This window comes from Leptonotus elevatus, chromosome 18 (genome assembly GCF_054856555.1).
Source record: "Leptonotus elevatus isolate MCC_2025b chromosome 18, RoL_Lele_1.0, whole genome shotgun sequence".
Taxonomy (NCBI): domain Eukaryota; kingdom Metazoa; phylum Chordata; class Actinopteri; order Syngnathiformes; family Syngnathidae; genus Leptonotus; species Leptonotus elevatus.
Window position 1 is genome coordinate 4,580,686 of NC_141256.1, and position 14,655 is coordinate 4,595,340.

The 14,655-nt window shown below is 38.4% G+C and overlaps 1 protein-coding gene across 11 annotated transcripts in view; it reads right to left on the reverse strand.

The window, feature by feature from the left end:
- The window catches only part of LOC147158329 (kinesin-like protein KIF13B), a 42,169-nt gene that overhangs the window by 15,623 nt on the left and 11,891 nt on the right, over positions 1-14,655 (reverse strand). For all 11 annotated transcript variants that reach the window (XM_086060936.1, XM_086060934.1, XM_086060937.1 and 8 more), the window contains 22 exons: positions 12,848-12,860; positions 12,682-12,742; positions 12,216-12,308; positions 10,325-10,505; positions 9,451-9,538; positions 9,206-9,340; positions 8,890-9,002; positions 8,594-8,705; positions 8,197-8,409; positions 7,116-7,226; positions 6,877-7,011; positions 6,673-6,803; positions 5,854-5,940; positions 4,913-5,097; positions 4,545-4,776; positions 4,283-4,445; positions 4,009-4,155; positions 1,578-1,727; positions 1,358-1,471; positions 1,071-1,244; positions 813-970; positions 24-156 (listed from right to left, as the gene is read on the reverse strand). In XM_086060936.1, coding sequence (XP_085917062.1) covers positions 24-156; positions 813-970; positions 1,071-1,244; positions 1,358-1,471; positions 1,578-1,727; positions 4,009-4,155; positions 4,283-4,445; positions 4,545-4,776; positions 4,913-5,097; positions 5,854-5,940; positions 6,673-6,803; positions 6,877-7,011; positions 7,116-7,226; positions 8,197-8,409; positions 8,594-8,705; positions 8,890-9,002; positions 9,206-9,340; positions 9,451-9,538; positions 10,325-10,505; positions 12,216-12,308; positions 12,682-12,742; positions 12,848-12,860 — 2,929 coding nt within the window. The remainder of the gene's footprint in view (positions 1-23; positions 157-812; positions 971-1,070; positions 1,245-1,357; positions 1,472-1,577; positions 1,728-4,008; positions 4,156-4,282; positions 4,446-4,544; positions 4,777-4,912; positions 5,098-5,853; positions 5,941-6,672; positions 6,804-6,876; positions 7,012-7,115; positions 7,227-8,196; positions 8,410-8,593; positions 8,706-8,889; positions 9,003-9,205; positions 9,341-9,450; positions 9,539-10,324; positions 10,506-12,215; positions 12,309-12,681; positions 12,743-12,847; positions 12,861-14,655) is intronic.

Sequence of the window (14,655 nt, forward strand, 5' to 3'; positions counted from 1 at the left end):
AAAAATATTCCGACAAAACACACCTGTTTGAGCTGAAAGATTCCCCCAGTGCCTACGTCCTTAGCAGGAAGAATTTCCACAGGTGTGAACTGCCCCGCATCATTTAGCTCCATTAGCTGCACCCACAGTTCCACCCGCCGAGTCACCTCGCTCCACCTGGAAAGATGCAGGAAAAGAAACAAAGAATTTGCAACACTTTTAACTAGTGCTGCCACTATCAAATATTTTTAGAATCGAATAATCGATCGATTATTCAAACGATTAATTGACGAATCTGATTCATTTTAATTTTGCATTAAAGTGTATTACAAAAGCTTTTTTTTTTTACTTGATTACTGTTTATTAATCAGTGATTGGTGTTTATTTTGTATTTGTATAGCAATAAAAAAAAGGTGGGATTGATGTTGTACTATGTTACCGGTTCAGTCATTGTTTTCCAAAGTAAAAACTGATGTTTGTAAATGTCTTAATTTGATTAAACGCATATGATAATCAGTCTTCTTTCATGAAGGACTATAGAAATCAGTGAATAATTACTGCTGAAGTGCTGATATGCTAAAAATCAGAGGATAATTACAAATTAAAAAAATTGCTTCAAACAATTATTAGATTATTGAAATAGTTTTCAATTCATTTGATAATGGATTACTTGTCGATTAATTTTTACAGCTCAGGGTAATCATCAATCCAGCCATTTTCTACTGCTTATCCTCGTCAGGGCAAGAGACAGGGGACAACCTGGACTTATTCTTAATTTCTTTCCTGAATTCCGGACTTCGCAAAGTGATTTCTTAATAAATGTGATTATAAACCTTTCCCTGAGGGAGCGAGTTTTGGCTTGAATTACACCGAGGTCCCACAGCGCCAGGTTCCTCCGATGGTTGTCCTGTTTGTGACCATACACTTCGATAGCCACCGCACCCTCAGACAAATACTCCAAAAAGTCCTCTGACACTGGCACTGATAACTCCTTAAAAAAACAATAAAGACAGTTCCAATCAACAATTTCATAATAAAATACAATCATGATTTACACTTCACGCCAGTCATTGTATATCATGAAGTGATACCTTGGATCTGTCAAAAACAACGGTGCACTGAGGGTCTTTGGAAGCAGATGGCGAGGGGGCCCGCGCCATTTCTGGAGGGATGAATATCGGCTCTGTCTGTCCACAAAAGTGATACTGGCAGAAGACGAAGTTAGACAGGTGACGAGGAAGACCGGTCGCCTGGAGGATTTTCACCTGCGGTGGCAACAGAACAGCATATAAGCTGCTAACACATTTGGTTACTCAAAACAAAATGCATTACAACACACGTGAACATTCACCACATGAGAGAGTACTCAAGTTCTCACCACACAGTTCAGTTTACGCTCCTGTGCTTCTTCATCTGTGTTAGTTTGTTGTGAACCTTCGTCCTCAGAGCTTTCTGTTCCTCGCCATACCTCCACATGAAGCCGACCCGCCACCTGAAACACAAACATAAGATACTGTAGCTGTTGCTTTGGCAACAGATTTGAATATGTCTGCCTGGAAAATAAGACTTTGGCGAAAACACAATCAGGACTGTCCTACCTCTCCCTTCTGGTTGATGATGGGAACTGCATACTGTAGTTTTACATCATAGAACAGACATGCCAGGAACACATTGGCCACCCCAATCAGGCTGTGGTTCTCCTGCTCATCAAAAAATGGGTCGGCCCGTTTGAAATAAGACCGCATCATCTGTGTTAAAAAGAGGAAGAAAAATCTACATTGCTCAAAAAGACCATGGGAAGATCTCAGAGATTTGTTTCGAAATGCATTTTACAGTACATGTTTGAAAATGAAAAAGAATGTGCTGAGAACAACGTAGCAGACACTTGCTGAGATATATTGTTAAACAGTTTTCACTAATCCAGTTACTTTTTTACAATTAAGTTACTTTGTTACAATTACTTGACCCGTGTCTCCCACTACAACATGCAGTTAGCTAGCTTGCTGTGTCAACAGACCCAAAAATGCACAGTGTTTTTATTTACAATTTTTATACCCAAGTGTGATATATTTCGTGTTCCAGGTATGTTAAAACACAAAATAGGCTACTTTGGTCATACGACTAGCAGGAAGCAGGTGCAGGTCTATCACGCTGTGACATACACACCGACAACACCAAGTAAGGTGGTGACGTATTGGACTGGCCCGCTTCCGTTCTCCAGAAGCCTGTCAGTCCGTGAGCTAGCGCCCCCTCACTGCACCATTGGAAAAAATAGCAACGACTCAGTGGGGCTATTCCTTATATAATTCAAAGCCCCAAACAATGTAGGCATAATAAATCTATTTGATTGACAGGTGACAAATTGGCAGGGGCGTGGTTTCATCACATTCAGTAGACATGTCCGCAGTCTGAAAATGTTCAAAACATTATCTTCCATTTTCAAATTTTGTCTCAGTTTTAGTCCAGTTTCAATCCCGCTTGTTAGTTTTTATCATAGTTAGTCAACCTCATCCCATTTTTATTTAGTCCATTTATAGTCGACTATAAATGTAGCATTTTAGTCTTTATTTTAGTCCAAAAAAACACAATTTAATTCGTCAAAAACTGCCAATGTTTTAGTCTAGTTTTAGCCAGGACAATCATTTAACCCACAAGTGGGCATCGAGGGCCGTTGTCCTGCAGGTTTTGCATGTTACCCTTCTCCAACACAGCTGATATATGATCAGCTCATCAGCAAGCTCTGCAAAAGCCTGATAACGATCCTGTTGATTGGAATCAGCTTGTGTTGGAAGTGAGAAACCTCCAAAACCTGCAGGACTCCGGCCCTCGAGGACCGAGATTGCCCACCTCTGATTAACCCCTGTATTCATTTATTTTTTTGGGCAGCAGATTATGTTAAACATTTCAGATCTAAAACTATTTCACATAAAATCTTCTCTCATCTTTTTGATGAAAAACATCTTCGCACACAATTACAATATATCAACAACTTCATGCTATGGATCTAGTAAATTTGCCAGCATTAGTTAGCGGTTGGATTAAACATTATTGTTGGAACATTATAGTCGTTTGATAAATGTTACGTTATAACTATATTTTATTTTTTTTGTGAATCCACCTCCTGTCTGTCCCATGTGTTTGTACATATTGCACTCATTAACTGCAGATATGAAAGGGGGTGTGTCACTGTGAGTCACATCACGGGCTCACAGTGACTATTAGCAGAGACAGGATTTTACAAAATCAAATAATTTCCGTCTCGTTTTTGTTCATGAACTAAAATGTCAATAGATTTTAATCCAGTTTTTATTAAGTGCAGTACATTTTTGTCTCGTCTTCTTTAGTCGACGAAAATGCATACTGATTTAGTGCCAGTTATTATTTATTAATGAGGGTTTTAGTTTTTTTAATCATTCAAAGTTGCCAAGCTTGTTAACAACACTCTTCTTTAGGTGCGTCAAACTTATTACGCATTTTTATTTTTTCTAATAGAGTGAATTAGAATGAGTCTCTTGAACTAATCCGGTAGCATTCAATCTCTAGGATTCACTCGTCTTTTTTTTTTTTTTCTTGAGAGAGCTCAGTATTGTTCATTCGGTAATTTTACCGATTCGACATGTCATCATCATCAAAAATCCCATACCGTTCACCGAAACCGAATACTTCAGAATCCAGCTAGAGTCGTGAGGTTGTCAGGAGACCCGAGGAAGTATTAAAGAAAAGAAAGGAAAGTGAAATCCAGCACCGACCAGACATTACCTACTACCCACCGGGTTACCAACCAGAGTCTTTCACCAACCCCAGAAACATCTAAATTCCAACAAATTAGGGAGACCTCAAGAGATCAAAGGAGAGACTGAGGAAAGGAAGGAAGGATAGAAGAAGCAGAGTGAGATCCACAGACATCAGCTTCCACCGATTTAACAACCAGAGGAAGAAGCAGATTGTATTTGAATTTAGATAGATGCTGGTGTGGAGGATCTGGCATGCATGAAAAAAAAAGAAAAAGGATTCACTCTCCTGACTCACAGGGTTGTCTTCATCAAAGTCTTTCCATTCTTGGTAGAGATCCCGCATGTCCACCAGCCTGTTCTCCATCTTCTCCATTGCCCAGATCTGCTTCCCTCTCCCTTTACGGCGCACCTGAATGGCTGGCTCGCTCAGCACCACGTCACGCTATTTACAAAAATAAATATCAATGTTACTCTATGATGCAAAATTGGCGTACACCACCACATTAACATGGCTACTTTGGAAGGAAAGTACAATACTTCTTCCAAAATATAAGACGATATCATCATACCTTTTTGTTGGCATCGAGATTGGCAGCTGGTATCTGCAAAGTGACCAGATACTCTGTCCTTTTGTTAAGTTCCTCTGCAATAAAGCAGGCCTCCTGAGCCAAAAGGTTGGCACGAACGATCTGCTCCTTCAGACGTCGAAGGCTTCGAGTAATCATAGCCTCTCTTGAAAGCAAAACCATACAATGTATGTGGATTTTATCCAAAAATAATAATAAAGAAATAAACACATTTGTGAAAAGGTCCCCATTGAGCAGGTCTCACCTGTCTTCACTCCAGCGCCGCATGCGTTTGTGGGAGGCTGGTGATGTGCCAGTGGCAGCAGCACTATTTGCTAAGCCCGACAAGTCAAGGAGATGGGGAGATCTCTCAGGGTTGAGCCGCAGACGAAGCTGCTGCAGCTCCTGTTCGTACATTTGCCTCTGGCGCTCCAGGGCGCAGCGTTTCTCTTCTTCATGCTGCCTCTCTAGGGTCTGTAACACTGACTGCAAGGGGTCTGAGAAGGTGCAACCAAAATTGAGGAGATTATTAGTAATATGTATGACATAATAGTTAGATAATTACACTACATTAAATACTTTCAGCATTATTGATGAACGGAATTACAAAACAAGCCCAGTGATGTCGCTCACCATTGTTGGCCATTCCTTTCATCATGACTTCAGCTTGAGCAAACTCAAAGCCAACTTCACTAGAACCATCACTGGATGCATCAACGTCCACCTCCAGCTGTTCCGTACTCAAGCAGGTCTTCATTTTAGCTCTGCCCTCCTCCTCCTCACCCCCTGCATGGACCAAATGCTTGGGCAAGTTGATCCTGTTGGAGTGCAATATGGATGTGAGCAGGTAAAATAAAGTGAAGTAAGATAAAGAATAAAAGGCAGGTTTATATTTGTAAAAGTGAATAAATCACGTTCGCAACGTAATTTTTTTACGACACATTAGTAAAATAAGCCAAAATTTGGCTCACTATTGGAAGTGTGATATCTAAGTCATTTCTGAATATTTTTTTGCCTGAGCTCTCGATCCCAACTGTGTTTTCTTGTTTTGGTATAAGAGGTAGCACGCAAGTCAGCTCAAGCAAAAGTGATATTTAGCTCTCTAGCACCATCTGGTAAATTCTGGCTTTTATGACGTTAAAGTAAAAAAAATAATAATTCTACGTTTAGTTGATGCCCCAGTCATGGGATAAATTGGGTAATTGCGGGAAATGCACTATAACACATCAGTTGTACAGTGCCTCAAAAAACATGAAAAATTATTACTTATAATGGGAGTCAATGGGCCAAAATTTGGACATTTTTACTCATGTGTACTATAAAAATGTATTTCCCACATAATAATGACAATAATAATTTTGAGATTTTGGACGGTGCCATTTTGAACTTAAACATGTTTTGGACAATTAGGTGCAATTTCAGCTCGTTCAATTAATTAAAGTAATTTGTTCATATGCTTTATATTTGATATTAATATTAATAAAAAGCAAAAAGCCAAACATTTGACAAATTCCTTACAAGGGAAGATGAGTAAAAAAAAAAAAGATATACACACTAGATTAAGTCAGACAAACCTGAAGAAATGATTGTTCCCCCACAAGATCCGATCACCATGATGAAGGTGCACTGGACCGGTCACCACAGTGCCATTTACCCACGTCCTTCAGGGCAAAGAACATTAACAGCCAACATGTTTTAATAATGTCATATATTGCAAATGCATTGGAGATAACAGAGCAACGGTCAAAAAGCCAGTAATTAGCAACAAGCCGAAATTTGAAGCTGCTGGGGTGACGTCTGACGAGTCTCCCAATATAGGGGCTTGTCATGCATAAAGCTCTACTTCGGCCACTCATAATCTCAAGGATGAACATGTTGAGAAAATATATGAAGACGAATGTTTAATCTGTCTTTCTGTATTCACTGATGAATGACAAGTGATGTTCTGTGCTGGAATCAGGAGCGGACTGGCCATTGGGAACTTCCCGACTGGCCCATGAAAAAAATTACACTCATCAATTTAGTTTTCTGATTTATGTACCATATGTGACACATGGAGCAGAGACATCAACAAATACATACTTTTGATGTTATATGTTGGGAAATTTCAGAGTGGCTTGTTCACAAACACATTTTTGGCAATAGGCAGTTCACAAAATATTTACTTGGTTGTGTAATTTTATAGCACAGACCAGCCTCTTAGAACACAAGTACCCTTTAAACAACAAGAAAAAAGAAATAGCAAGTACACAATCATTATAAGGCTTAGACTCAACATAAAAACAATATTAACTTTGAATTATATTTTTGCAGTTCGACCAGAGAATGATAAGATCAATTAAACACAACATAGACAAATAATACTCCAAAAGAATAACTTACTGAGTACATACCGAGCATTGCGGTGAGGTGTGAGCACCACACCGTCGTTTTGTGTGACATCAATGATGCAGTGCTCGGCTTGGATGGCCATGCCACACAGCTGGATGTCTTGTGATTTGGATGAGCCCACACGCGTGTGCTCCTACATATATAGAAAACATCAAATATAGATAATATCAGCAAGTCAGTCCAACAATAAATATTATATGTTGTACCTTTAGGTAGTAGACGAGTAGCTCATTGAGGGCAGGGTCAGCATTCAAATTGACCAGGAAGCACTTGTCATCCACTACTCGGATGCCAGATGACTGCAGGGAAATACCCAAACTCTCCAGCTGCCTCTGACGCTCCTACAAATGAAAATATGTATGTATTATTATCAGATCAAATTTTATTTAGCTGAATGAAATCTAGGCATCATTTGCTGTGAAACTAGTGCGTGAGGGTTTGTTACTTGTGCAATAGACTCAGTTTTCCTGAGTTTCTCCTCCCAGGTCACAGTCATCTCCTGGATTAGTTTCTCTGACTCCTCCAGACGATCCTTGAGCTCAGGGGCCTTCATAGACTGAAAGCAACATAATTTGATTTCATTTTAATTTATTTTACTGATTATAATCCATCAAGGCGAAATTAAGATGCTTTATATTAGGGCTGTCAAAGTTAAAGCATTAACTAATTAATCACAAAAAAATTATCTCATTAATCATGTATTAACACAGATTAATCACATTATTAGTTTTGACCGCAGATGATCCTTTAGCTGATAGCGAATGGTTACGTTAAAGGTAGCACAGGTTGTGTTTGAGCAATAAACATAACTACATGCAATTATGTAAAGCATTTAATAAAGGTTTTTGTATGACATGCAGAATATTTGTTCATGTCAAACTATCTGGGTCAATTTTTTCCCCATTTTAAATTATGCAAGTAATTAACTGATTTAAAAAAAGAGAATGGCTGTGTGCAGTGGATCAAAAAATGTCAAAGACGTCCTCATAACATTAAATGTCAAAAGGAATAACACAACAGGTGCTCTTTAAATTTGGCGGGCAATTTTTTTTGATAAAAAGCCTTTTAATTAAGCGATTAATCGTGATTAATCAAAATTCTAAGATGTGATTAATCTGATTAAAAATGTAATTGTTTGACAGCTCTACTTAATACACGGACAAAATTATTGGTACAATAATAAAGTAAAATCCTCGTAATTGTGTGAGGTTTCTTGGGTAGTCTGCTTTTCTCTTACATTTGAAAATCATTGAGCGTCATAAGCTTCTGTCCTTTAGTTTGCATGCTTAATTTTAGATTATTTTTTTTTTTGAGGTCCACAGTACCTCCTCTCAGAAGTTGTCAATATGGGTTTTGAAAATTCCAACTCCATTTATTTCATCCTATTTTAGTTACCATTTTGAGTTTTTATTTGTCTAATAGAAGGGTGCCATTAATTTTGTCCATATGTGTATATGCTATGTCAATAACATTTTAGTTGCAAAAAGTTTCCTTTTACTTAAATAAACCAAACAGCATATAAAAACCTCAGCCTCTGTGAGCTGCTCCCTCAGTTTCTCTACTTCCTCTCGCAACTCCCTGATAATTCTGGCATTGGGGTCTTCGTTGACAACAGCGTGGTTGACGATGCTTTTGGCCCGGTCGGCGTAACGCAAGGTGGACAGAGTCTCGTCATAATTGTCTGCTGCTGGGCTGATGGTGGCCACCATGGCTGTGCGGCTGTTTCCCCCCAAACTGTCCTGCAGTTACAGACACCGCATCATCAACAGTTACAACAATTATGAATCAAATATGCTAAAGCAAGATCTTAAACCGCACAAAACTATTTTTCGAACGGAGAAGAAAAAAATTAAAACAAAGAGACACTTCAAAATAAATATGCGTTAAGTAAAATCAGTTGTTTTGAGATTTTACTCTTGATACCTTGAGCAGCCAGGTGAGCACTGAGTCCCTGTAGGGAACAAACTTGCTCCTGTTCTTTCCTGCACCCTGATCCGCCAAGGCTGAGATAACCAAACCCAACGTGCTGAGAGATCTACAGGCAGGCAGAAAGAGGGGACTCAGTGGAGAGGAGTGAACAATTGTGGACGAAAATCCCATTTAAAATACAACTAACCTTTAGTTAATAAACTTCTTAACACTAAAGCAAATTGATATCAGATCATTCCATCCCATTTACAATATGATTATGTGTGGCACTGTTATTTCAGTTCTCTCACTTGTTGATGTTGCTGCCTTCTTTCAGTCTTTCACCAGCTGCCCCGGTCTTGGCTGCACGCTCACTTCCAGCCAGATCCACCAGACTAAGCTTGCTTACCTTCTCTCCACTTGTCTAAAGTAAATACACAACGGTAGAGGGAATCAAAACAGTTACAGTGTTCTGTTAAAATACCGCTTGCTATTCAAACATTTGAAAAAGAAAATCATGTTTATGTACAATACTGGATAATCAGAAATGAGCATCTTTATATTCATGGTCAAAAGGAAATGGAGGATGTGCTAAATTGTTGGCTTTCCTGAGTGTGTGCCTCTCACCTCTGACTGCAAGTCCATTAGAGTGTGAGTGAGGATGATGTTAAACACGGCATGAGATCGGCTGCTCTCTTCATTCATGTTTGTTGAGGCCACTGTGCGAGATTTATTTCCCTCCGACATCAGAGACTCAATGTCCTGCCAGAATCAAGAGAAACAATCATGACTTTTTGGTATGCCTTCAGAGAAAGACGAAAGCGGATTTGTAAGTTTATTTATCTATAACAAAGCGTTAACCGCTGCTGTACCTTGTAGCAAGCCACAGCCAGACGTGACAACCCATCAACATAAGGTCCCAAAACATTGTGCTCCCTTACCCTCAGCGTTTGCCGGCTTCTACAAATGCAGACGTACAGTTAAAAGGTGCTCTTTCCAAATACACTGTACAATAGAAATCACATACATAGAGCTAGACTAAGTGCAATTTCTGCAGAAATTGCATGAGAATGCTGAAAGCTGAATGCTAATAGCAGAATGCTAAGATGAATTATTATGAAGCAAACTGAAAGATAAATTATGTGAAAATTACAAAGTATTAATAGTGATATAATCTGACAATGATTAGTAGTCAATATTGCATTTGTACTAAAGAGTTGTCCAAGCGGGGTTTGAACACAGGTCTTCCGGTGTGGCAGGCAATTGCTCAATCCACTGTTCCATTGCTGTCATAGAAAAATTTGTGACATTGTATATAATTGTAGTGAATACGTCAGTTTATACTGAAAACTTAATGACAAATGACATCAAAAGTAATGGATGTGAAATAGTTTGACAATGATTAGTATTCAGTATTGCATTTGTACTATAGTTATCCAAGCAGGGTTTGAACCCAGGTCTTCCAGTATGGCAGGCAATTGCTCAAACCACTGTGCCATTGCTGCCGTGCTTTGAGTACTCCCACAATAACAATAAAGGTTAGAAACAACATAAGTTATTTTTATTATGCTTTTCAGCATTCCCACAATAAACTCCACCTTGAGCGGTTGTGGTGTGCCTGTGTATCTCACAGACACAAACAGTAAAATATTAAGAAAACAGACAGGTACCAAAAACAACAATCAACTGTCTTTATAAAACGATTTAGTGTACATGTACTGTACACAAGTCACTGGTTTTCCTCACCCTTTAGGGTCAAGCAGGTCTCGGACTTTCTCATTATAAATCTCCATGTAGGAGACTTCCACAGTGAAGCTCTCCCCCTCTCGGGCCTCCTTCGTGGTCCTGGAGAACAGGGAGCTGCAGAGGCGAGGGATCAGGCCAGGCTGCTCTGCTGAGCCCATCATGGTGTAAGACTTTCCGGAGCCTGAACATGCACAGTTAGTGTCACAATCCACATCTGGAGTGTAAGTTACTATATCAATCAAATAAATGTTCCGTACTCGATATTTCCGCCATTTTATTTTGACATTAGTTAAATTTACTATACACTTTTATAAACTACTATATAGTTGCCTGCAAAGTAAATTCTGAAGATACGTTTAACGGCTGTTCGAGTCATGCATATACAGTAAAATGTGCAGTATGAAAAGTGTAATATGGTGGAGAGCTAGAGAAAGGCATTTCATTTTTGCCATTTTAAGTCACTCTCAGATGTATTTAGACACCAGAATTGCTGCTTCTGTGTGCCCAGTGAAGCAGTGTTTTGCAATCTTTGCTGTGCTCAAGCATGCTTGACAAGTACCACTTGTTATGTTTGACTAATGTCAATGCTCCAGACTGACTCAAAATAGCCCTCCATGTGTCATATTATGATGTGATGATTTACATAAAAGTGTTTGGGTATGGATGAGTGCAGCACAGTATGGGCTTGGTTTACTGAATGGCAAATGTGGAAAGTGATCTAAACTAACTGGGTGCACCAAGAATTGTGACTGCCGTCGTGCGGTTCACTTTCTGAGTTCTGGGTATGTGTATGCAAACAGATGAAATTAGCACACACATTGTTATTTATAAAACCTGAGACAAATTGTTTTGCATCTTGAAATACTGGCGGGAAGGATATCTTTTCTGTTGTAAACTTTCGCAATTCTTAAGCTTCTGATCTAAGTGCAGACATGGAGCCAATCACAAGAAGGAGTCATGCCATTGCCCATAACAAAACTCCTTTCAACTCCACATTTCCTTGCGTTTGGTACATTTCAGTGCACTGTGACAATTGGTGTTGGACTCCCCGAGAACAGTTTTCTGGGTGTGCTGACTAAAGATTTACCCATTTTACATAGGATGGGCACATACGGTACACGTTACATTTACTGTACATGTAATTCCTACACACTGTGACTAGCTAATTTTCTTCTGTTTTTTTAAAGTACTATTGGCCAAAATCTTTTATAAGATTTCTGGCCTTTTCAAAATTATTGGAGCAAATAATTTTCTATAACTCAATAATATTACACAAACACTTCCAATTGCATCACTTCAAATTTCATTTTGTGCATGCAATGCCCTCCGAAATCATCCACGGTGAAAACCACCAGCGCTACCTCATGCACAAAACCTTTTAAACATGGTGGTCTCCACAGCTTGTATACCTGTTGCTAACTGCGCATGGAATCGTTTGGAGTGAACACCCAATTTAGCGCCTGCTATTCAGTATCTTAGTAAATTAGGCCCAATGAGTGTGGCACAGCTGAGGACAGGAGAAATGGGCGTACCCGGCATGGTAAGGGACAACTGGCTGAGTCTGAATGCACCCTTTCCACACCACGCATTAAAGGCCAGAAGTGCTATAAAAATAACCTGCAGGAGATACATTACACTCAAGTAAAGCCACTGCCAATGCCAACATAAAAACGGTCCCTGAATCAATTCTAACAGATATCAATTGTGTGAGGTACTTTTTTGGTTCGGGCAACATAAATCCGACATTTTGGCAATTTAGCACACTCTACATTTTAATGAAATGTATAAAGGGTTGGGGCAAAGATGAGAAAAATACAATTAAAGTTAATTTTGCAAGAACAAAAATAAAATTAATCATAATTTTTTGCTCATGGGGTTATATAGTACTTACCTGTTTGCCCATAAGCAAAGATGCAAGCATTGTAACCCATGAAGGCATTGTCTAGCAAACTCTCACCAAGGCACTGGAATACAACTTCTTGACCTGTAAGCACATGAGGGAACAAATGACACAGGAAAACGTATCTTCTGCATAATACAAACCTTACCTTCCAGTTCATTTTAAAGGCAATAAGGGGGGAGGTGCACTCAGAACAAAGATTGTGATTTATTTGTTTTTCCCCCAGATAATTATTGTTTGTTATCTGAGGATACGAAAGTGGCTGAGAATAGACTCCTGCCTCCCTCCTTTTTTTGCACTTAACGTGTGACTACATCCTAGCACTAAAACAGTCCATTTCTTTCCCTCACTCCATAAATAGTTCAGAGCTCAGCCAACATTCTGTGATGAGATAAGTATAAGAAATTAGTCACCAGGCATACAAGCTAAAAATAGAACAGTCTGATAAAAAGCAAACCTGCAAACTTGTCTTTCTGAGATTCATCCATGGACCAGAAACAGTGATCATAGGCAAAAACCTGAGGAAAAACAAGATGTCATAGAAGTGATTAACATTTCCAGAACTACTTAATTTATTGAAAACAAAAGGGGATGGATGTGGTATATTTTTATTTAATACTAACCTTTGGCTGATTCCTGAGGAAAAAGGGGGAGAAAAACTGAAAAGATTAAAACTCAAGTTTAAATTTACTAAACTTAGATCTAACTAACTTGAATACACATACAGTGCATATGTTGCAATGGCAAGAGCACATAAATAAGTACATTATTATTTGTAAAGCTAGACAAAATAAACACAGTAAAACAAAACCAGATGCTATTATCATGTTGTTTTTTAACATTTTTATGCAAATGTCTTTTATGAATAGTCACAGAAAGTCATTGGTCTTGTTTCAGAAACACTTGCACAAGGTACGTACAATGCAAGTTTTGATAAAGTTGTGGATTAAAGATGCATTGTAGAGTTTAAAATGATAACATTTTTCTAAATCATGCATTATCCACTAATGCCCAGATAAGTACAAAGAGCCCTGACTTTTTGACTGCGACTGCACCTATCAGCTTGTATCTTCACTCCACAGTTTCTTGGGGGTGGGGTGGAGTGGAGTGGTGGAGGGTGGGGTCATGCTCATCTCCGCGAATATGTAATGTTGTGTTAGCAAGCGTACGACACAATTGGGATGGAAACTGGAAAACAAGAAACTGTCTTCGAGCACAGTTGAAACTCAGACTCCAAGAAAAATGATGGCACAACTTGTTAAGTCGCGCTGAGAGCTAGCACATGATTAGTCTTTTAACAGTATCACAATCAATGCTTGTAAATCTGTTAAAATATCAACACAAAATCCATTAAACCTCAGTTTCAGTTTCTGAGCATGGCTCAGTGCTAAAGTGGCCATCTCCAAATGCAAAGGTTGTGGGATCGATCTTCACCTCTGGCGACCATGTCTAAGTGCCCTTGAGCAAGACATTGAACCCTCACTTGCTCCCAGTGAGACCTGGCAGCGCCTTGAATGGTGGCAAATGACCACTGGTGTCTGAATATGTGTGTGAATGGGTGAATGTGACGCATTGTAAAACGCTTTGAACACCATGTGATGTAGAAAGCGCGATATTAGCTCAGTCCATTTACGAGGGTTGGACTAATTATCGGCACTGATATTCAGCACTTAGACAAATATTTACATTTTCAGTTATTTATAAGAGATGCTGTGAAGCTTAGGAACACTCTGCACTCTGCAACCCTGTTTTTGTTTGATATTAAATTCAAGTGAAATTTTTTTATTTTAGATCTTTTGAATTTTTTTTTTATTTTAGATCTTTTTAAATTTTAGAAAACTTGATTTACTGTAGAAAACCATAGGGAGGTATTTACTTGTTTTAAGTTTTCATTTAATTTTTAAGACATGCTGATTACCCTAGGAGCTCACTGAACTTTTTGTAAGAATTTTAAAACAAAATGTCTAAGAATCTAAGATAAATTTAAAAATGTAAAAAAGTTATTAATAAATAAGCTTCACTACTTTGCAAGTCTGAAAAGTTGTTGAATAAACACATGCTTAATGCACATGCATCAATAATATATTTGTTAATAGTTGAAGATTAGATTTAGTGAAAGTGAATATCGGCTCTCTGCTTTCGTAACTATTAATAATCGGTATCGGATCGATTCTGAGAAAAATTATATTGGCATTTGGTCTATCTCTACAATTTACCATTCAAAGTTCAGTATAACACATAATTGTTTCATGTGTTTAGATTCTTAGCATGAATTAATTCAATTTTGTATCTCCCATACTAGAAGTATGATCAAATGGCAACATACTGAGATAATTTTATTATTTTCTACACACAGCAACATTATAAAAAGGTTAATTGTTGCCAACTTACCATTTATTTTTATTAACACAATTGGAATGTGAGTTACTAT